We start from the raw sequence: 24,828 nt of genomic DNA, 5'->3' as shown, positions 1-24,828 counted from the left end.
GAAATATAAGGCTTCGATGGTCAAAATGTTAAGGACAAGTTAAGAACGTTTTAAGGCTTTGTGAACTCAGAAACACCCTATTTCTTATGAAAATGGTCAAAAATACTCACAAAATGGTCAAAATAAGAACATGTTAAGAACATTTTTAGGCTTAAAACTCTTAAAGTTAAGAACATCCGAAGGCTTCAGAAATTCTGGATGTTCTTATTAAAAAACATGTATTCGCAAAACACAAAGAAGAATGGATACGTATGGGTGGTGAAGTCATTTTCGGTCGGAGTTGTGGACGGCGAAATATGAAATTTGTTGTTCTTTGCCACTTTGTCGTTCTTTTTTAATGTTGCGAAGTAGGCACTTCCCCCCCCCCTCATAGTAGACCATAGAAAATAATAATTGCAGAGACCAAATATCTAAAATCATTTAATTACTCCCTTTTATTAAATAGGAGCTATGTAATGTCGAAAGATGCATTGTCTGCCTTGCTAATGTCTTTGCAGCTCGATATTGTTTATGGTTCAAAATTTTTGCATTGTCATTTGATTGTTCTGAAAGTAAAGTTTTTTACCAGTGAAATTCATCAAGTTTGGTGTTTGTTCCTAATTATAAACCTTTATTCAATAGAAAGAAATTGATTGATTTTGCAATTAAAATGATAATTAATTATTTTTTCTTTGTAAGCAATATTTAAAGCCACAGATATTTTTCCTGCTTTGTCATATGAAGATTAAATTCAATAAATTTCAAATATTTTGTAAAAAAGTAGTCTAAGAGGAACATGGAGGAACGAGAATAACATATAGCCACATTCTGAGCATTGATTTCTGACAGTTGATTCATGCTTTTCCTTTTCCCTAATAATTTGAATGACCAATTCCTTTTGAAGACGCTCCAATTTAAAGAAAATAAAATTGATACCGTAGTTGAATTTATACCAGAAAATTACCAGAATATCATTTTTCTAAACAATTTTTTCACATACAAGATCATTTCTCTTGTACATTTGAACAAGTGCAGAAACACGAAACTTTAAGTTGTGTAGTGAATTATTGAAAGAAAACTTTTAAATTTTACCAGAAAATTACGAAAAATTGCGAAAAATTAAAGCTGAGGAAAATCTGTTTATCTTACCAAAAGGGACAGTGACTTTTTTTAAAGTTTATTCTGCAAGAGTTATGCAATTTTAAATATGCGAACATCAACACGCTTCGCTGTAGGTATTTTGGTTAGCCAAAGCCACACACAAATATAATAAGCCACCTGAGAAAATATAAATAATTTTTGTCAGCCATTTCCATTTCCGTTATGAAGTTTGTTTACAATTTTAACATAATTATGAAATAATATTTAATGGTTACTAATGGTATCCAATGAACTCCTTAGCAACGCTGTTTTGCCATTTTTGTCTCACTTAGACAAATTTTAAACTCCAAAAGTAACAATATGTTATACTTTTCGTTAAAAAGAAATATTTAGTTTTTGTCTCAATATATTTAATGATGATTGTAACTATTGTTTATAATTGTAATCAGCTTGATAGAAAACTTTTATCTTTTCTTAATGGCCTCCTTTTTACCCAGGCTTTTGAGTTTTCTCAATCCCCGGTTGTCCATTTTGAAATGACGTAATCATTATTTTGCTTGAACCAATCAGAATTTGTGTGTTTTTCCACCAATCAGATTATGGAAGAAAATCATGTAGGATTATTATTTGATGTATTATTACAGAATAATATCATAGTTATATTTTCTTGCTTTTTTTGGTTGGATACCATACCACGTTGAGACCTGGGCACGAATTTTAAATGATCTTCTTTTGATGAATTTTGATCATTAATTGTGGGTTTATAATGTGATTTAAGTCTGTGCCAATGATGTGGAAAAAATAAAGGTTTTTTGATCAAATTGTCCTCTCTCTTTAATGAAGATATAATTTGGTACCATTTTGGATTTTTCATGTGACCTTCGCAAGAATAGTGTGAGTTTCATTTTAGTTTTTTTTGAGATTTGTTATCGGTGAATCAAATGTGCAACCAACAAACGCTGGAAAGAAAGCTTGGAGGTTACTAATCTCTTCCAATATATATTTGAAATCCAAACTTTATAAGTTAGGCAGTTGTTTTTCGAAGGTCAGTTCTTCTGAGTTTTTTAGGGTTTCAAAAGAATACAGCTGGATGGAGAAAAATTTAAAGTTATTAGTGAAATATCTGAAGTCTCTAAAGTAAAAATATTGAAAGGCCAAACCATAGACGAACACTTCCAGGCGGGTCTCAGAAGAATTCTGCAATAAAAAATAAATCTTAGTAATGTTATTTCTGCTTTTAAAAATATAGTCCGCACTTCGATAATTCTTCATTGGAAAGATTATTTTGGATGGAAAAATGAAGGTCAAGTCTATCTCCACTTTTTTCCAGTTCTTCAGGGTATTGTTGATCTATAAGTTAAATAAACGAAAAGGACCTGCTGCGAGCTGCGAGAAACTTAAATTTTTTAAGTGACATAGTGCGTAGAAGATACAACAGGTGCAGATAAAGTGAGCTAAAGGACGAAAATTTCTTATATTTAACTTTCTGTTTGTAAAGAATGTTAGAAATTAAAAGTTTCGTTGTCCTAGTACTCAAAATTTCAAAGTTCAATCTTCTTTTCGATTTTTAAAACAGTGAAATTGCACGCACGAATATGAATTTTTATTTATTGGGTAACTGTAAAATAGTTAAAATATTTTTAGGTTTCCAGTGCAACTAAATGCTAATAAAGAGATGATGATTTTCATAAATATCAAAAAACTCAAAGAAGCAACAAATTTTAAATCAAACTCCGAACATGCCACTATATCAATACTGACACCCTGATTCTTTTTTTGCGTCTTTGTTTTGATTATTTTTTAATGTAAATGGTATTAGAGAACCAATATTTGCCCCCTAAAAAGTTCAGAAATACTATTTCATTACCCTTAATAAAATTGTTAAAATTGCACATTCAAAAATTTGTTCACTGTTTTTAATATATATTTTTTATCTCGGGAAAGTCTTTTGATTCACTGAACCGATCTCATCAATCAATGTAAAAGGAAGCCTCAAGAAATTCTCATCTCAAATCCGACAATATCAAAAACTTACTAAAAAAATACTTTTTTACAAACCCGATAAATCTTTTTCTTTTCAAAAGTTCTACCATCTCTAGTTAATTTACCATCTCTATTTAATTGAGATCGAAGATTGAAGAATCCCAATTTTCATTTTTTTCAACTAAAGTCGGTTCCAAAAATTGACAGTCCGCACATTTTGAATTGCTCTTGACGAAGAAAAGTCAATAATGAAAAGTAATATCTTATTAATATCTTAAGTTTTTTTGGAAATTTGTCTCCAGTTTGGCAAACGAAGGAAATTTCCCATTTTTGCATCTTCTAAATACCATAAAATGCCATCCAATTGAATATAGCATAGTTTTAAAGGTTTTTGACTCTAATATTATATTTTCAAGATAATTCCAGGATTGGAAATCTCTTATTTTGCCCAGTGATACTTTTTCAACCTTACCAACCTTACTTGTAAGTACCGACTCCAACGACCTACCTTCTAGAGGCTATAACCTTCGACGCAAGGGTGTTAGTGGATACTTAAAGCAAATGGACTTTAACATCTCTGGGTAACGCCCATTAATAAAATTAAGTGCTTAGTTCAGCCTTAAAGAAAATTTTACGCATAATCATTTCCTTTAAAATGGTCATTTATCTGAATAAATATCATTCATATTTAAAACATAATGAATTGCCCCACGTAATTACCCTGACACGTATCCTGAAATCTTCCCATCAAAAATAATGATTGGAAAAATCTTCGTTCCCTGGTTATAAAGTGTTAATTTTCATCAGATAAATTCGTCAATTTTTACTGTCCTGTGTTTATGGGTAGTCATGGATCTTATGATTCCTTATTGTGTTTTATTACCCAAAACAAGGCTAAATACTTAAAAGAAAAATAATATGCTGCTGTAATGATGGTTCGCGGAAGAAAATGTACGAAACACATTTCAGCTGACAAAATAAGAATTTTTGGTTTATTTTTTTTTTAATCGAACTTAACTTTCTTCGAAAAGACATATCTTTAGCTACCTTGTTCGTAGCCCGGGGTCCACTTAAAGCTTTTTGATAGACTGAATGGCGCTGATAAGTGACCCAGCGTATTTGGCAGACACCATTTTTTTTTTGAGGTAGTACAAATACATGCCACTAGATCCAGTCCCTTTTTGGCGAAAAAACAAACAGAAAACAAGGACCAATAGACCATTTTTCAAATTTTTGAGGTACTCACATCTGATTCTCTGCAGAGTGCTCGATACTTTTTAGGTAGAGTGTGTTACATTAATGAGAAACAATATAATAAATGTGAGCATTCAATATATGCTTTTATTATAGTTTCAAAAACTTTGATGGGGTTTTAGAATATACTTTATCGATTTGTTGTTTTCTTATAATTTTTAAAAACGAAAGTGAAAAAATTCAAGGTGGTGATATCCTTTAGTCTACATCAATGGACTCAGCGCCGTCATATTCATCAGAAAGCACAGTTCAGTCATAAGTTGATTCTAGTCTTCTTCGTTCCCTGCGTATTATTGGCTTTTTAATGCTCACTGATAGTGCTAGATAGTATTCTCTCGCGTCCATCAGTACGTTAATAAAGTGATGTGATACACGGGGGAGGTTGTATCTTAAGTTCAATTTATAGCCCATTACGCATCTCACTTGGTGTTACACGTCACTGGAAGTATCGGATATCATTTTTTGGCACGCTTCAAAACGCATCCGTTACTTGTAGATTATTTCTTGTATACACCTTTTCGACAGTAGTCGCGCGGTCAGGTGCGTGCTACTTTATTATTTGATTTACCACTCTAAACTCGATCCAATCCATTTTTACACTTTTTTCTATTGTCTTTAGGCGCGAAAAAAAGATTGGGACGATTTTAGGGTGGGAAAACGGATAAAAAATGTTTGCGCAGCAATTGGCGGCTACGGTCGAAAAGGTGTATTCTCCCACTTTATCTTGCATAGAATTTAGATGAGCGAATGACGAAGCTACTTATATATTAACTCTAAAATGAAGATTGTTAAAGACGGAATTTGCATTTTCGGCAACTTCAAGTGGCTTTTTTTATTTAGATTTTTAACATTTTCTCTCAAAATGGTGATCTTGCCAAACGCTCCTAGTCTACTTCACTGGACTCGGCGTCATAAAAAATTATCAAAAAGCAAAGTTCAGCCAAAAGAAGACTCTAGTCTAATGTATTCAGGGATAGAGAACAAACCTACTTTCTTATTCGATGGTTTGTGACTATTTGGATAGAAAATTCGAGCTAGGACAGAGTTTAATGAATGTATCCCTTGAGAAAAAATTTCGGTTTTCAACAAATATCCCTGTTTCACATCATCTTTATAACAAGCCTTATGACGTCAATTTTTGACGAAGACCCTGCAATGTTATTTTTTGTAAGAGTAACGGAACTCTAGTTTTAAAAAAATTTATTTTCAACTGAGGATTGTTTGTAAAAAACATGAAACTGCCAGTATTGAAACAATAATTTTCATTACTTCAACTATGATATAACAAGCCTTATAAATTTATTTCGAATTTCCAAATAGAACACTACTTTAAGTTTCATCCTCTGTCGTATAAAAAAAACATAATCGAATGAATTTGATATTGTTCGATTGAGATTTCGACTTTTATGTCCGCCAGTGACAAACTACATTTTGCTGCATTCAAATTGAAAATCTTAAATAGTTGCAAACCATATCAAAATGAGTCTTAAAGCAATGTACGCTTAGTTTTTTCATGAACATATAAACGACAGGACATCTATCTTTTATTGTCTCTTTGAAGCGAGCTTCGTTGCCGCCTGTATTTCAAAATTGCTATAAAAAACCCGACAATATTCCGTCGTAATTTTATTCTTTGAATTGTTTAGGTAAAATGATTGATAGAGCTTGAACATTACTCCTAATGCACAAAAAGATTATTTTCAAATTTTTTCACGAGTTTGCAATATATTTTATCAACATTTTCAACTCTGAAATGCAGAATTTCAACTGCGTGTATACTTTTGAATCCCTTTTGTCACTCCAATAATTTTTTTCATGACTTGAAAAAAATAGCTTGCCAAAGTTGAGTGCCTATGTCATAAGAATATCGAAATTAGAATGTGACACTCTCTAAAATTATTAGACACTTTTAAGTCAAAATTTGGAAATATTAGTCGGAGTTTTGACAAGCTGACGATGATTTTGCCTCTGTTATCTTTGTTATGATATAGATAAAAGACTTGAGAAAAATAGAACAACAAAGACTTTTGTCGAAATTTTGACGTTGTTAGCAAGGTATTCCCAAGAGGTATACCATCAGAATTTATTGTTTCATTTGATGATTTTAACGAGACGGCAACGAAGCTAGCAGTGTTATCTTCAAAAATACAAAGGAGATGGATGTCCAGTCGTTTATATGTTCATGGTTTTTTCTTACATGAAACTCAACCAAACCTATCTCAAGAAGATCCTTTATCGGGATACGTTCCCGTTGAGAGACGTATCCCGAAGAAAATATGCTTTCGTCTTCCGTCGACGTTGTCCCCAATTGAGAGACGTTTCAACACTGAAATATAAAAGATTAAGTGGGAAAATTTTGGCCAAAAGAAAGAGCAACGAAGCTGGCATTGTAGAAAAAGATGGAAAATTTAACAACTTTTTACGGAAGGATTTTAATATTGAAATTCTAATCTTACAGCCAATTCGATTGGTCTCGTGGGAACAGTGTTTTGTATGCAGACGTACGGAGGTAAGTTCCAAAAATGCCAAGAATGCCAGATTCACCACATCTTTTTTATTTGGCATTTATGGCACTGAAATTTTGCCACATTTGCCAAATTTTTGTCAATTGAATGCAAAGTAATTGGCAATCAGGGCAAAAATGGCATATTTTGAAGTCAATCGAATTGGCTGTTACTATACTAATTGAGTTTATGAAAAATTTCTGTAACGCTAGCCCAGCATTAAGATACATCTCCATCTGTCACGGGCTTTGCATAGCCGTAAGAGTATACGGATATAGGTAATCTGTTATGGGTAATACTAAAATACGCAACCAGCCACAATCAGCCACAACCAGCCACAATCACCCAGAAAGAAAGTACAACCAACCAGCCAGAAAAAAAGGTACAACCACCCAGGAAAAAAGGTACAACCAGCCAGAAAAAAGTAAAACCACCCAGGAAAAATTACTTCCCTTAATATTTGAACTAAAGTCTTTTTCGAAAAATTGACAGTTTGCAAACTTCAATACATTTTTCTTGAAGGGAAAAATACAACTACAAGTAATACCTCGTTGAGAAGAACTGAGCTCGTTCAAAAGTGTTTTTTTTTCTTCAGGTTTTTCATATCCTTCATTGAGCAAAAATGGCTTCTGGGTTCTTCAAAAAATGGCTTCTGATCCCAGAGAGGTATAAACAATCTGAAAACATATTTGAAATCAGCGAGGTTCAAAGTTTCAGAAGGTACAGTCTTTGATCAAGTAGGAAAAATCTTAAATTTTTTCATGTTCATTTTTCACCTTCTTTTTCGAATTTAAAAAATGATGAAATTGATAACTTGAATTAACTTTGACATAACCTTGATTGTTAAATAAAGGCTTAACAAAAAACAATAGGTTAACAGAAGAAAGCAAAAGGACAAAAAATTTTAGGGGGATAGGGGGTTGTAACAAAACATGCAGGACAACAAAACCTAAAGAGAGAGAGACTTACGTCCACCATTAATAAGGAAAGACAGAAGGTCAACTTCAGCAGGAGGGAAGTCTCTTGGACGAGCTTTCTAGTCTGGAGTTGACCAGAAACAAAGTCAAACAAAACCAACAACTTCTCACAATCAACACCCAAGTCTACTAACATGCACCAACCTTTAGGGCAAAGGGGTATGTACAAATTATTTAGAATGAGCCAGTCATATGCCTGGTGTCTTAACAAAACAGTAAAGAAATTTGAGATGAAATCTGTGAGGGCTGAATATGGAACTTTCTCAACCTTTGAAATCAAATACTTTAATCGTATAAATTTTAGCGAGACTAATTTTAGCGTATATTAGCGAGTCAGGAAAATCTTGATTTTTTTTGGATTTATTTTAGCGAATGATGATTTCAAAAAATTTCGCGTGGATAAATATTAGCGATTACTTGTATTACATTATTGACTGAATTCGTTTTCTAGCATTTCTTTCCACTGAAACCCTTCCTATTGATGAAAATGTATCAAGGCAATATAACCAGAAATTTCGCACGGATAAATTTTAGCGATCTGTCGATTCGGCGTGTTTTAGCGAGATTTATTTTAGCGAAAATACGCTAAAACGCTAAAATTAGTCTCGCTAAAATTTTTACGATTAAAGTATCAAGGAAAAGAGTTGATTTGAAAAATGTTGCAGTATAAGTCTTTAAATTTGGGTTGTGGCTGGTTGTACCTTTTTTCCTGACTGGTTGTGGGTGGTTGTACCTTTTTTCTGGCTGGTTGTACCTTTTTCTGGCTGGTTGTGGGTGGTTGTGGGTGGTTGTACCTTTTTTCTGGGTGGTTGTACCTTTTTCTGGGTGGTTGTGGCTGGTTGTACCTTTCTTCCTGGGTGGTTGTACTATTTTTCTGGCTGGTTGTACCTTTTTCTGGGTGGTTGTGGGTGGTTTTTCCTTTTTCCTGGGTGGTTGTACCTTTATTCTGGCTGGTTGTACCTTTTTCTGGGTGGTTTTTCCTTTTTCCTGGCTGGTTGTACCTTTTTCTGGGTGGTTGTGGCTGGTTGTGGGTGGTTGTACCTTTTTTCTGGCTGGTTGTACCTTTTTCTGGCTGGTTGTGGCTGGTTGTACCTTTCTTCCTGGGTGGTTGTACTATTTTTCTGGCTGGTTGTACCTTTTTCTGGGTGGTTGTGGGTGGTTTTTTTTCGGGTGGGTGTACCTTTTTCTGGCTTGGTTGTTCCTTTTTCTGGGCTGGTTGTACCTTTTTCTGGGTGGTTGTGGCTGGTTGTGGGTGGTTGTACCTTTTTTCTGGCTGGTTGTACCTTTTTCTGGCTGGTTGTGGCTGGTTGTGGGTGGTTGTACCTTTTTTCTGGCCGGTTGTACCTTTTTCTGGGTGGTTGTGGCTGGTTGTGGGTGGTTGTACCTTTTTTCGTGGGTGGTTGTATCTTTTTCTGGGTGGTTGTGGCTGGTTGTACCTTTTTCCTGGGTGGTTGTACCTTTTTCTGGGTGGTTGTGGCTGGTTGTGGGTGGTTGTACTTTTTTTCCTGGGTGGTTGTACCTTTTTTCCTGGGTGGTTGTATCTTTTTCTGGGTGGTTGTTGCTGTTTGTACCTTTTTCCTGGGTGGTTGTACCTTTTTCTGGGTGGTTGTGGCTGGTTGTGGCTGGTTGTACCTTTTTCTGGGTGCTTGTGGCTGGTTGTGGCTGATTGTACCTTTTTCTGGGTGGTTGTGGCTGGTTGTGGCTGATTGTGGCTGGTTGTGGCTGATTGCGTATTTTAGTATTACCCATCTGTTGTAGCGTTTTGGGGGAGAAGTCGTTGCAGTGTAAATCTTTTGCAAATTTTAAAACCCACATTCCCGTGGAAATAATTGACGTTTTTTGGTTTTTTGGGGACCCTTGGGGCACAATGTACCTGTTGAACGCAAAAATTCCAAAATTCGCGAATTGACCGTTGACAAAATTAGGGGTAAAGGGACCAAATGACGTCACAGATTTTGGAAAAACTTCAAAGTGCCATATCTCGATTTTGAGAATGAGTTGAGAGGTCGTTGACTTCTCATTGGATCGAGAATTCTATGGGGAATAAGTTGGGGCTATGAGGCTTGAGTGTGACTTTGAAATTTGGCTGAATTTTTAGGCGTTTTCACTTGATGACGTCATCAAAACAGGAAAATGCGATATCTCGAGATTGGAAAGGAGTTAGGAGATGGTTGACCCCTCATTGGATCTGAAATTCTATGGGGAATAAGATAGTAGGGGTAACAGTGGGTATATAGAGATTTTCGAAAATAAATGTATTCAAATTGAGGCATTTTGGGTCCGATGACGTCATTAAAACCTGAAAAATTCAATATCTCAAGTTTGAGAAAGAATTAAGCAATGGTTGACCCCTCATTGGATCGGAAATCATCGAGAGAATCTTTCGCATAAATGACAAATTGATTTCAGTAAAGTAAACAATTTATTGACCTTTCGATGACGTCATTTAGGGCCCAAATGACGTCTCAAAACATAAAAAAGGTCTTCCGCGCGAGAAGTGGATATGAAATGTTGTCCCGTAAGTTTGGATATGTCCATGATTGTTTTGAAATCAAAGTATTTATTATTTGGTCTTTTAAAGCCCGTCATTTTGCCCTTAAATTCGTTCATACAGCATTATTTTATTTTCCATTCTTATGCACTGATGATACATTTGACATACTCCTGTGGTTGATGAAAACTAATTCGAATTCCCCTTAGAAATAAAGTTAGAGAGCATCAGCAATACTATCTTTATCATCCCAAGGGCTTTTGATGCGCAAGCTAAACCGGCGTTTGCGACGACGGGAACCGTCTAGTATAATCTACTTTGAAAATCTTTTATAATTGTTTCATACTTTTTCTGGTGTTGTTTGAGCCAGTACCGTCACGAAACCCTTTTGTTGACAAAAGCCTGCTTTGTAGCTTTGTATCATGATCGAGTTACTTCGCCGTGCTCTACAAACTTACTCTTCTCTCTTCTTCGTATCTTTTCCAAGGATGACTCATGCGCATGCGTCCGTAGAATAATCTTAACACACTCTTTACCAGTTTCCTTGCAACATTTCCTCGTGTGTAATTTCGTTAGATATTATGAATTTACTGGAAAATGTTTTCTCATCTAATCTCTCTTTTGCATGTTTAATATTTATTTATGAAACATGCAAAGTTGCATAAACATTTTGCAGCAGCGAAACATTTTTTTGGCAACTGAATTTTGATTTACACTTTCTCTGTTCATCATTTTTGACATTTTTTTCTCTCCCAATTTATGGTAAAACATTTTGGTCACACCTGTCATCTTGTGGCTCCCGAAAGTTATTTTTGATGCCAAAAAATTTCAGCTATTGAAAATTCTATATTCTCAATAAGTTTCCCATCAAAAAGTTTCACTTTCGTTGCGGTAGGGTGGAGTTCTTTTTCCAAGAATTGTTTAACTGTTCTCGCGTTTGACATTTTCTCTGTAATTTCCTATGCTCTCCTTTGCTGCATACAGTATTTGTGATCGAGAAAAGGAAGCCCACGGTTCGCCCTCGACAGCGGTAGCAAACTTACTAGGCTTCTGCTCATCTTCTAGCGAAAAAGGTTTCTTATAGGAACTATATCTATAGAGGTCTGCGATTCAGACTACAAACTTACTTACTTTTACCGAAGGTAAGTAGTTTTAAGTCCTGAACGAGAAGATATGATGTAGAGATTTATAAAGCCCGACGGGCTAGATGTCGTACTTTTGCTGAAAAGTGTGTCGTATTAGGTAGGAAATCATACCTAGGTCAATAGAATTTCAGCGCTTGACCAAACAGAAGCTTCGCGGGCTTTCGAAAACAATAGCAGTAATATTTTTTCCGATATTCACTTTATTTTTTGCTTGGAAGAGCTTAAAGCACAATATCTAGCTCTTCGGGCTTTAAAAATCTGTGATGTAGCCTAGTGAAAAGCTGATGTTGTGATTTGGTGCATCTAGCTTCTCGGACTTTGCTCATTTTATATCGCATTTTATACCAAAAGGTCAATTTTCAGACATAATCACTCACTGGAAGATATTATCGACAATTTCCTCTTTTTAAAAAAAGGTATCATTTGACTGCGGTTGATCTTAGCTCAAGCTGTGTCACTGAAAAAAAAGCATTCATCAAAATCCCCCCATCAAGCTCCAATTAAAAAGATGCCAATAAATCTCTTTTGCAATCAATTAAGGTGTCGCTTTCTTCTATGACTTAAATCAAAGATTTATTTTGATGGTGTGTTGACGTTGATATTTTTTGATAATATTTTCAAATGGATTTTACATAATTTGACACTTTTATAGAAGTGTAAAATTGGTCGCGAGGATAAGATTGAGCAGAGAATTTTCTATCGCAGTCACAATTGTTGTTGTGCGTCAAATATGTAATCAACTTTTCATTTGCCATTGTGGTGACGTTGCAATTATGTATGTTTAATATTGGTTTACTTTGATGATAAAGTCACAGATCCTGCGATTCAAATTGGTAAACGGCCTTGTTTCGGCACTTAATAAATCATTCATTCTGCTCTCACCATGTTCTGCTCCAAAGGGATCTGGTGATTGTAGTAATTTGCTTATTCAGCAAAAATAATCAAAAACGTTGCCTTTTACTTAAAAACGAAAACGAAAATGACTGGGTTCTATTGTTTCTATTTACGAAAAAGATAAAAGCGGTTGGTCCAATTGGCAGATTCCAGTGCAATACTGGCTGAAACTCATTCAAGTTTAGAATTTTACAAATATAGGATTAACATCAGTTTTTGAAAGTTTTAAAAAGTTGGAAAGAGTTCTTCCAAATGACTCATTGCTAACTAGTCAGTCAAAGTCATATTATATGTACCTACATCCTATGTATCTGCCAAGAAAGTGTTTAATGTAATAAATAAAAGGAAATTATAATTAATCCTTTTTCCATTGTGACAATAAAATAATTATCAAAAAAATCTTGGAACGAAATCGTTTACACAATTGAGGTATAACACGTCTACGCCCTCAACCCTAACGACGCGTTGGATTTTCCAACAACGACGACAAAAAATTGACGTCATGTCGGATTTCTACTCCACGCGCCGTTCCGGCATTCCGTTATGTGTAACCCACAGCCACATAATTACTTCACACGCATAAAATTTCACTAGATATATATTTCTTGTTAACGAGGAAAACATGTTGCAATGGTTTTTATTGTCCATCATAAAACGGATGTTCAAATTTTTCCGTATTTAATGCACTCTTATTTTTTGTAAGAAACAGGAAAACTTTTATTCGCTAATTCTTCCTACTAAATTTACTAAATTTACTAAATGTTGAGTTGCCATAAATTTTGATCATATCCAAAGGCTTAAACCCAGGAAAATAAATGAAACTATTAATTTTAGGTTATTTTCACATTTAAAGGAGCTTTATTTCACGCAAAAAAATTTAATTACATAGATATATACCCTCTTAGGAGAAAAATCCTAACCAACTTCCTGATTCAGTTGCAATCATTAATAAGGTCAAGATTTTTCATTTAATTTAATTAATAAAAATCTTGATTAGAATTTATCAGGATGAGAAATAAGGAAAAGGCTAGGAAATTAGCAATACTGTTAGCCAATCAAAAAAATGTATTGAAAATCGTTTGATCAATCAATTACGTAATTAAATTTTGTGACCCCTTGAAATTAAATTAGGACTAAATTTGAAATCATAATTGAACCATAATAGCGTGATAGAAATATTACAAAAATAATTTCGTAATTTTTGTTACGAAGAACTCTCGTAATGGGTGCCGTTGTAATGGCTCTATCCAGTTAATGAGTTTACTTTAGGTTGACCTTTTGATATTAGTGAAATATTACCCCATCATTTTAAACCAAAGTTTCGTTAACGAAAAACGACGTAAATCTTTAGAAAAAAACTGATTCTGGAGTTTATATATTCCTTCAATTTTATTGGTTAAAATTAACAAAAGGCATTGTTTCATTGGTTGAATTTAACAATAAATATATTGTTTGATGACGTGATATTCAAAAGAGTAGAGGCATGTTCCATTGAAAGTTTTTTGGCACAGATTTTATTAATCGGGATGAAGTAATTTCCCGCAGGAAACAAAAAGAATTTAACGATTCTCTACAAAACAATTATCAAATCAGGGGTTATATCCGCTTTCCTTCTGACTGGTATAAAATTGAAGCAATCGAAAGACTATTAGTCAGCTTTCAGAGGTGTCTGGAGAGTGTATACCTTTTTTGGAAAGTGTATTTTGGAGTGGTTGATAAATGATGATGAGGTGTTATCGACTGTCCTGATTTAGAATTTCGATCTCAAATGAATGGAAAGACATAAGAGTTATATTCAGTATGATTTGACTTTGATTGCAGTCAGGCGCGTGACACTTTATCATTTAATTTACCACGCTAAACTCGATCCAATCCTTATTTTACACTTTTTTCTATTGTCTTTAGGTGCAAAAAAGACTGGGACGGTTTTAGGGTGGTAAAATGGACAAAAAAATGCCCGCCCGGCAATGTGTATTGGTTTTAAAGATTGTATTTTCAAGAAGTGTTCAGGATTGGAAGGAGTTAGTATTTGTAAACTGTTTTAAGATGGACTCTTTGTTTTGAGAAACGTTTTTTACTTTGTCTCTTCGGAAGAACGACACACAGGCAGGTTCCCTGGGACAATAGAATCCTAACTTTAGATAACTCTAATCTTACAGACCCACTGGGACCCCTCCCCATTGGTAAATTGTCCAAAATATCGTCCCGGTGGAAAATTATCCTCTATCCTCCGTCTTCACTGAAAATAATCAAATAAAACCATCTTCGCTGCAGAATTTTATGCTATTTTTGCTATTTGAAAGCATAGGAATTTAAATCCCCAGCCAGAAAAGGTATTGGAATATTAATCCCCATTGATTTTCAGTCCGTTATTTTGATCCCCACTGGCTGAAAAAATTCTACTTGGTCTGTGAGAAGGGGATGTTAAGAAGGATAGGACCCAGAAAATATTCTCTCCCCCCCCCCCCCCCTTCACGGTAGAGCATATGTAATCGTTATGTACACGATGCAATATTTTTAGGCTTTCAATACTTGTGAACTATTCCATTGAATAGAGAGTACACGATATAATAGTTTCCAGATTTAATCGAAATAGACCTTATCGGAGTTTTTGATTTTTCTAAAAAAGCGATGCATTGTGGGATTGTTTCGAGTGTATTACAATAGAATTCCCTCGAGGAGTTCCTAAGAGATTTCTATTGTAACACACTCGAAACAATCCCACAATGCATTGCTTTTTTAGAAAAATAAAAAACTCCGATAAGGTCTATTGTCATAAATATCCCAGTCCGCCTATCCCCTATTTCAGGCCAAAACAGATATAAGGTCTAACAGTCCTACTCAACGTGCTACACTGCACATAGGTAGATTTTAGCGTTCCAATATTTCGCCCCTCATTTTCCTCAAAATATTTCAAACAACTCTTTTAAAAGATAATCTCACTAATTGACTTGTAACGAGCCGTCATAAGTATGCACATAAATTACAGGGTCTCTTAGAGTGCCAGGTCATTAACCAATTCTATTGTTATTCAACAAAGTCGCAATCATTATATCTTGCGTTTTTGATTGTCTTTATCTTTTTTTTCTCTCTCTTCAACTTTTGATTAATGATCAAAAACTGTTAATTTATTTCACGATGTATTGTCTTTACTTAATGACCGGTAATTATCAAAAAAAGCATTGATACTGCAATGATGATGATGGAAAAATGACACACACATTGATTGCCGTTTTACCGGCGGACGAAAATTAAGAGAATTATAGCCGTATTATCACTACCGTGTTGGAGAAACGTGGGTCTGGATTTTTATGAACCTTTTATCGTGTTTGGGCGTTGAGGTAGTTGTTAAACTTCCTACAAACATATATTCTTTCGCAATTTTATTTTTCGTTTTTCTCTTTATTTTTGACTTATAATTGTTTCCTTATATTGTTTTATGGTATTTTAGGGGTGGGTTGGCATCAGGGAAATTGTGCTGAATAATAAACTTATTATTTAAAATTTATTATATATGCTAGTTAAAGGAAATTGATTTATATATTTTTGGTTGATTGGTACAATTGGTGTAGAGATGTTTTTAGGATAATTTCATGGGTGCGGTTTATTTGAACTTTTTTAATCTAGAACTTGTAATGGTATGTTGGCTTGGACCTCTGGTGATTTTAATATTCGAATAATAGAAATACCCTCATTAATCCATTAAAATTAAAGACTAACCTATTTTTTAACAGACTTTGCTGAGGATTATTGAACTTTTTGGAAGGTTTTCTGCAGCTTCGATATAATTATGAGTTACATATGCTATTTAATTATTAGCTTTAAAAAGGTATTGTGAACAGCAAACAATATACATCAGAGAGCCCTTCTCAAACTTTGGTAAGCAATTGCAAGTGGTAGCGGTAAAATTCTCAGTTTCTTGTCGAAGTAAATTTAATTGTTAACTTTAAGAATTTGTTGAATTCGAGTTTAAGTTCAATATTGTAGGTTACGATACGGAGAAAAAATATGTGAGAATTTTTCCGGAAAATAATTGATGATTGGTTACTATCTTGCCTCATTTGCTGGTCGTCTTGACGCTTGAAGTGTTTTGTTAAAACCTGGCGTAAATGATGACCACGTCATTTCGACATTGTCAAAATATTTTTCATTAATTTGTTTTTAAACTGTATTTTCTCATTGGCTCTCATTTTTTCGATCAAATCCTCGTCATTTAAATACTTATTTACTTTCAATAAAATCTTTTTATTTTGAAGGAGTGTACAAAAATAAATGGTTGCAATTGAAATGTTTTCAAACTGACAATTGCCATCATTGTTTTAGCTTTGAATTTTTCTTTTAGGGTTGAATTGTTCCCGGTCTAGCTATCGCGAGAATAATATTATATTTTTTTAATATTTAACAGAAAATGACCTCTCCATAAATTTGTTTTATAAAATTAGATGAACAAACACTTGACATAAAAGATAAAATAATGTGAAACCAAATCAAGTTGTTTACGCCCAATTTGGTTTCGATTTATTTATCAGTTATGTCAAGTGGCTGTTTAAAGAGTTTTCTTAGCGAAATGACATCATAGGAAATTTTTCCGAAAATAAACATAAAATATGAATTCAAAAACTTACTATCGTAGTGAATTTTCAATACTCAGTCAATATTAAATCAATTTTTTTTGGATATTTTTTGTCTCTATAATTTGATATTATTATCATTATCAAGTTACATAATGAAAACGGAAACTGATTAAATTGCATTTTCTTTCAAAAATAATTATTCAAATTATTAAAAACCTCGCCTTGAATTATAAGTCCTTACATCAAATTTAATGAATGTTTTAAACTCACAAATTTGGATATAAAAGTGCACATGTTAGTTTTTAAATAAAATCTCAAAAATCTCTAAAAATCCATTCAACAGTAGATATTATAGTATGAACCAGTATTACAGAATTATTTTAAGGTAGTAATTTGAAATTATGAAATAATTCCAAACCAAGCTGGCACACAACGTTGTTTCAACGTTCACCTAACGTTAATGGTTGTGAACGTTAGATAAACGTTGAAACAACGTTGTGTGCCAGCTGGGAATATTTTGTTTGTTTGTTTGTTTGTTTGTTTGTTTGTTTGTTTGTTTGTTTTGAATGTAATTTTTTCATATGTGACAATATTCAAATTGAGCTAACTTAAAGAGAGAGTTAACGAGTCTACAATGGGATAGGGTGAGGTTGTTTTTTCCTCTCGAATATTTTCACTTTTCTATATTTATAAGAACTTAATTTTTTTTGTCTGAGCTTATCCTTGTTCTTAAGCGTGTCTGAAAAATGATTCTCCAATTGTTCTTATACGATTGTTCTCACAAGGAAAAAACAAGCTTGTTTGTCATATTTTTCATCGGAATTATCGCATACGAAAATGAAAACAAAACTTGACTACTTTAAGTTTTAGATTTTTTAGTATCAAAGTTGAATCAAGTGAAAAGGTTCATAAATCTTGTACTTAATTAATAAGCTTTAATTTCTTCTTTCAGAAAAAAAATATTGATCAACAAAATCAAGCGTGAAGAAGAATTACAAGTATGAAGCAAATTGAAACTGATGAAATCTCCAACGTATACAACAATAATAACAATCACAGCCCCAATTCAAAAATCTATCTTAATCATCAACAACAATCATCTCCAAATACAAATAAAGAAAATTTCAACCACCACCATCAACAACAACAAAAAATGCTGAATCATCACCATGAGAATGCTGAATCAGCACTTCCACCAACACAACCGGCACCACGTGTAAGACGGTGTAGTTACAGTCAAGTGGATTTTATTGAGAGATATGACGCAGAACAACAACAACAGAGGAATGAGAAAACCAGAGGTTTGATCGTACACGAAACTTTTTTGAAGGTAAAAGAATTTATTTCATCTTGTCTCGTGTATTACTCCCCAAACAAAAAGGTCCTTTTACTACGCGTAGATCCAGCTAATTTTTTAAAACATTCTGCTAAATTTTTCTCTTAACCTACTTATGGTCAAGTCTCAAATCTTGATTGTGGTAAAGTCTCAAAACCTAATAAGAATTGGAAATTTAGGCTTCCCTATTCAGGCTGTCAGGAAATTGAACGAATTTTCGTCATCTTCTTTTCTTAGCTGAAGGAGATGAACAATGAATTGGATCGACATTTGTTTTTGGACGACTATATTGCTTTCATGGTCAATACAGGTAAAAGTTTTAATTTTTTTTATTTCAGCTCCATTCATTCAAAGGCGGTCGAAGAGTCGAAGAGTAGATCCTAATCTTACATCTTTTTAAGCGTATCCATTAGCTTACACAGCGTTTTCAATCAACAAAAAAATGGCTTTTCCCGCTTCCCTACCTAACCGCACGAGCACAAATTTTTTTCTTAATTCTACTTTGTCAGTATGAGCTGTGCGGCTGCTTTTTATATAATAAAAAAATAAATTTTCTTTTTCAGGAGATACTGAAATCACACAGAAAATTCCGATTGTTGGAAAGAAATTATTAGATCTGGTTGATCTATATCGATTGGTTCAAAAACATGGTGGCTTCGAAAAGGTATTGATTTTTTAAGAATTGATCAAAAACAGAAAGAAGATTGAACAGGAAATCTGTTAAAATGAGTACTGCGCTAGTTGGCTTTAAAACTAATAGCACTCAATAGAAAATGTAACGCATTTCGTAATACTCTTAACTATCTCTATGGTATTGTTGTGCCCAACCCTTGTCCCAGGTGTTGAATCTCTAAGCCAAGCCATTCCAATCCAATGGTAATAAATTGGACTCATTATTTACACTCATTTTTCTGTGATAATGAACACCTGCCCACTTAACTCTCTCACGATAATTTCATTCATCTCTCACTGCAATCCTCGAACTTTAACTCGAACAAGTTGTTTGGTTTCTCCAGTTAACCCTTATATAGCCAGTCCCCAGCCAGGCAAAGCTCGAAACGAATTAACTTTCCCCGAGTACCTTCGACTTTTAAAAACTCCAATACTTAATTTCGAATCTAAAAAAAGGAATTTCACACGAATTTGATATAAATTACAGCGGAGGCTCCATAATTCGAACACGCACGATGAACACAAAATTTGTTCGAGTTAAGGAAATTTCGAGTTATGAAGTAAGGTTTATAAGGCATTGTTAACTGAAGGGACCATAAAAATTTTCAAGTTAAGGAGGCATTCGATCTAAAGAGGTTGGAGTTAAAAATAGAGGTTAAAGAGATTCCATTGTACAAACACATTTAGATCAAAGCAATATTCTTCGTTTTCAACACCCGTCTGATAATTCTTCTTATTTTTGACTCAACTTATTCAGGTTTGCCAGAAACGTCAATTAAGTGCTGTAGTCAGAGAATTGAACTTGCCAAAGACGATCACCAGTGCAGCTAATACATTACGAAACCAGTGAGTATTTTGCCTTTTTTCAATGTTTCAACTTTTCTATAGGATTGCGACCATCACGATAAATTGTGAATGAATGAATAAATTATTGTATTATTACACCGGAACTGATGAGGCTCACCTTGCCGTGAGCCCACTTCGGTCCGTCGAACGGACACTATGTCTGTAATGATTTTTTACCTGCTCAAGAATATCTACAGCTGACAATTTTGCACATTCAAGAAAGTGACCATTTGCATCTTAAGCCTAATAATGCACTTAGCTGGGTATAATTTGAATTTACAAGCTGTTAAATTATTGTCAAATATTGTGTCTCCAAAATTAGAATTAATGAGATGTAGTTGTCTTGGCTACACTTTACCCTTGTGTTATATTTTGGCATTTTAATACTCTAGCAACATCTAATTTTAACTTTGATAGATTTTTGCAAATTAAGTGTTGGTCTGACGACGTTTTAAAAATATTATTAAAGTTATGCATTTCGAAGTATTTACGTAAATTTTGTTAGAAGAATTTTCGGGATATCTCATAATCTCGCGTAAATAGTAGAATAATGGATTTCTAATTTTTTTGTAGTTATTGGGTTTGTCCACAGAAATTAATCGGGATGTTTTACTTTATTGTTTTTTTATTTTCAGATTCGCACGATTTTTGTATCGTTTCGAATGTTATCAAAGAGGCGTCCGCGTCAACGAGCAATTTCTCCGTGAACAATTGGATAGTCCTAAACCAATCAAAGAACAGACTCCTCAAATCCGACCAATCAAACAAGAGGATTTTTATTACATGAACGAAAAACAGAAAACACGTGGTGTCGACGAAATGCATCCTGCTTTCCCACAATACTATGCGCAACACCCCGAAAATCCTTTGCTTCGTTTATCATCACAACCGTTGCCAAGAGATACAGTTGCTCAGCGATCGACCTCGATTTCACCACCGGTTTTGAAACGGCCAAGAAGTACTGAGATTCAACGGAGGAAAAGTTATGAAAACGAACTGGCTCAATTGGTAAGATGATGTTTTACTTTTTCTTCCGTCTTGTCTTTGGAGATAAGATTTCGCGTTATGGATTCTGCATTATTCCAGTTAAACTCGGGGGGGGGGGGGGGGGTACTAGGGTTGCGAGCTGACGGGTATGTGCCGCCCGACTTTTGACCCTTGGACCCTTAGCGGGACTAAAAGAGAGTCTAAATAAGTCTTAATTGGTTTTCTAGAAGGGGTGATATATTAAAACATCATCATTACTCGAACCGAGTGACCTTGAGTCATCAAAAAAAAATTGTTTTTGCTTACCAAATCATTATAAACAAAGAAAATGATAAAAATAGCTCGGAAGGATGAAGGTCATTGGTACAATTTATGCTTCTGATAATTAAATGATCTTTATTTTCCATACCCTGCCCACTATTCTAAATTTATTAATAATGATTGTCCTAAATTACTAGTCATATATTTTGCGCTAAAAAAATGTACGGTCAAAACGATTTTTATTTTGCTGACACCACTAATTATGATTATGCATATTTCTCCAAGGTCATTCATGCCAAAATTTATACGCTTATTAACGATGAAATTGCATCCTAGTAAAACTTTTCCATTTTTTCGTCAACTGTTGTTACCAGAAAATGTAGATTCGGAAAAGTTTTCTTCCTGTAAACTTTTTAGTTCTTGCGAAATTTTCTTATTCTCAAAAGTTTCTACCATTATCACTTAACATACCATGTTCTTTTAAAAGGACCGGTAAATTTTTTTTGAGACTCGGCTATTCTCATTTTCTTCTCAAACTCTAAAAATATTCTTAATAATTTGCTCTTATAGGAAGAGGAGCGTTCAAAATCTGTCGACGAAATCTACTCCATTGACCGATTGGTCAAACGCCGAAGACTGTCATATGAAAAGGAGGGCGGTGAAAGCATCAGGGCGGAACGAATGCTATCAAAGGAAGAGGAAGAGAGTGTATGGGCGGCCGCCAACGAACGAATTGACGATCATGAGAAATCGCGCCCACCATCAACATTTAAACGATCCCCTACCCCTGATGATCGTAATGACACTATTACACATGACAAAGAGAGGTCTATTTCACCTTCTAATGAAGATCGTGAGGAAAGAGAAAAATCAGACAACGAAGAAGAAGAACAACAAAGATTTCAAAGTGATAAAGAAAGAGAACGCTACGAAGAACGAAAATCACCTTACGATGAAACATGGAGAATGAATAGCACACCGCCCATCCACCCACCGCCTTCTTTTGAACACCATCGAACGTCTTTTACTTCCATGGCAACCGAACATAACAACCAACGGCAATTGGCAGCAAGATATCACCACCAGAGACCAGACTACGCAACACAAAGAAAATACTTACAATCTGTCGTCACGTCAGGGCGACACTCGTCCTCAGCCCACTTACACGCGCCGTATCCTGAAAAATGCCACTGCGACGATTGTGTACAAAAGAGTTATTACATGATGCGTGCTAATCGAGGCAAACCAGGCTACATCCAACCTCCAAAAACCATTCATGACAAAGAGCGTCCACCAAGATTACCTTACAATCACGTCCGACCTTTTATCAACACTCGAGATTTCGAACCCAAAGAAACAAGATTTAGTTCAGAGCATACAAAACCTTATCATCGACTACCTAACGACTATCGCGGTAGTTCTAATGCTGTTAAATTGTCAACTAACCCGACAGAAATGAACTTGAACATTAAGGAAAGAACTGAAAATGCATTAGTTATATCTGTTGTGGTAGATGGTATATACTATAGTGGTACTCTTTTGACAAACATCAAACGTTAATTCCCTTCAAAGAAGAGAGAAAAAGTTCCCAGTTACTTCGGATGCAAAACGTCTTATTTACGCTACACTTTTTTTTGTACATATTATTTTAAAACAACAAAGAGATTTTTATTATTAAGTATTTTATTGAGATATTTTTTGCGGCGGATTTTCATATATTGATGTTTTGTTTGTATATTGCGGACTTTATTATAAAAACTTTATTATATTTGGTGCGACACAAAGATTTTTTATACTACTACTAGTACAGTTTTCAGAATGCATGGACAATTTTATTTCGCGTTTTGATAATTTTTGTACCACAATCTTTTTTAGATTTTTTCTTAGAGTTATCCATTTTTATTTTTTGACTTTTTTGTTGATTTATTGTTTGTATATAATTTCAAGAGATTTTTATAGAAGAAAGACGATTCCTTAAGCATTTTTGAAAAAAAACTTTATCAATTTTGAAATTTACTATTATACACATTCAATCTTACTTTAAAATATCTTTACAACAAAAAGTACAGTTTTTGACATATAGCACATATTTTCTTTAGACTTAGGCTTTTTTTTAACAATCAGTAAATTTTGGCTCAGCCTCGATTGTTCTTATTACTTTGTGATTTATAAAATCTAGGGACTTAAATGAGGCATTTTCTTAGGCATTTCTGAAATCTGAGGCTGGGATTATTCTTAATTTGTTCTCAATTTTTTTCCAAAATTGAGCGTCTTGTTCTCATAAAATATATCTTCTAAAAAGTCAAAATTCAAAACTTTATGAATTCACAACGCTTTTATAAGAAACATTGAATTTTGTTTTTATAAAATTGTTCTATTTGAATTGCATGTAGACATAAAATCTCTAACAACTGGCACTCTCTTTAAATCGACTACCTGAATAATCCGCCAAAGTTCATGACTCAAAATATTTCCGTCAATATTGGTGAAACGAGGCTCCTTCAGAACCACTTTAATCTCGAGATTGTGAAGCAGCCAAACCAGAACAAATCTCGTCAATTTGCTGTTCCTTCAAACTATAAGATTTGACCAAGTCCATCAAATAGCTCATTTCTCTTTGTTTTATTTCGATATCGTTATCCAGGGCCTTTAAAGATCTGCAACGTACATCTAGAACCTCAATTTGTTCAGTATCTATCTCATCAATCGATGCTTTCTCTTTCAGATAGTGGAAAACTGGCATCTCAGAGTATCCAAGAACAATCAATACATCATGAATTCGTTTCCAAAGGCTCTGGAAATTCTCTTCTTCCATGGACGTGATTGAACCTTTATAAATATCTTGATGGATTTCCAACGCACTGGAAAGACCAGCAAATCTACCAGAATCTATCTTATCAATATTGGTTAACTGATTGATTAAGTAAACCAGATTTGGAATACATAATCTCCTGATTTGAGATTGTCCATCCTTTGAAATGAAATCTAATTGCCCAAACATAATCATCTTTTTTAATTCATTTTCATTTACTTGACGATATTTGTTTAGAATGTCGTCTCGGTCCTTTGAATTCTTTGGAAGACCATCTATCTCAGGATCGTGTAGAATATCAATTAAGTTTTGTTTGAGACACACTTGAACAGATCTGGCTATCTTCATCCATTCTCGACATTTGTTTTCATCAATACCAACATTTTGCTGATCATTCAGATTGTCAACCATTATTTATTTCTAATGGAAGGAGCTCACTAGTACCTACAGGAGAGACATTTTTCAAAAAATAAAGAATCGCCTGTGCGAGGAGTAGTACAGAACAGGGTGACACAAAGTCCACACAAACTTAAATTGAATTTCGTCAAAATTCATTAAAATCAATTTTTAGTTGACTTACCTGACTCGTTAAAGTCTTGAAGCAAACTAATCATTCGACCATTCTAAGCAAGCTGTGTTGCTTCAAACAAACTAGGAAATTAAGCTCGACTTGATTTTTTGATTTGGTCACTATGCATTTCCCTAGCAACAGGATATCTAGTCATAATGGTATCACCAGGGTACCACTTCAAAAGATAAAAAAGATAAAGCCTTCATTTCATCAATAAAATGATTAAATTTCTTGTCAAATTAACTATCAAAATAGCATATTCATGATAGCGACAGAATAAGAATTATTAGCCTATAACTAGAAAACCTAGAAGCCTGAACCTTCCCTCGTTGCCTACAAGCGGGTGTTGAAAACAAAAATACCAATAGGGTTGATACTATTTTTCATGTTTCAGAACACATAGGTATAACATCTTTTAAGATATTTTCTCAACGGTAGATC

General features: G+C 34.1%; 2 protein-coding genes across 5 annotated transcripts in view; one reads left to right on the top strand and one right to left on the bottom strand.

Moving 5' to 3' along the window:
• The window catches only part of LOC136801997 (AT-rich interactive domain-containing protein 4B-like), a 37,788-nt gene extending 14,772 nt beyond the window's left edge, over nt 1-23,016 (top strand). For all 4 annotated transcript variants that reach the window (XM_067058698.1, XM_067058695.1, XM_067058697.1 and 1 more), the window contains 6 exons: nt 17,855-18,232; nt 18,476-18,548; nt 18,802-18,902; nt 19,668-19,756; nt 20,392-20,764; nt 21,575-23,016. In XM_067058698.1, the coding sequence (XP_066914799.1) occupies nt 17,903-18,232; nt 18,476-18,548; nt 18,802-18,902; nt 19,668-19,756; nt 20,392-20,764; nt 21,575-22,564 (1,956 nt within the window). In that variant the 5' untranslated portion in view covers nt 17,855-17,902 and the 3' untranslated portion in view covers nt 22,565-23,016. The remainder of the gene's footprint in view (nt 1-17,854; nt 18,233-18,475; nt 18,549-18,801; nt 18,903-19,667; nt 19,757-20,391; nt 20,765-21,574) is intronic.
• The window catches only part of LOC136802001 (uncharacterized), a 253,117-nt gene that overhangs the window by 42,572 nt on the left and 185,717 nt on the right, over nt 1-24,828 (bottom strand). The gene's annotated exons all lie outside the window — the stretch shown is intronic.

Source organism: Clytia hemisphaerica, unplaced genomic scaffold (genome assembly GCF_902728285.1).
Source record: "Clytia hemisphaerica strain Z4C2 unplaced genomic scaffold, Clytia hemisphaerica genome assembly, whole genome shotgun sequence".
Lineage (NCBI taxonomy): Eukaryota > Metazoa > Cnidaria > Hydrozoa > Leptothecata > Clytiidae > Clytia > Clytia hemisphaerica.
This window is presented reverse-complemented; position numbering and strand designations above follow the sequence as displayed.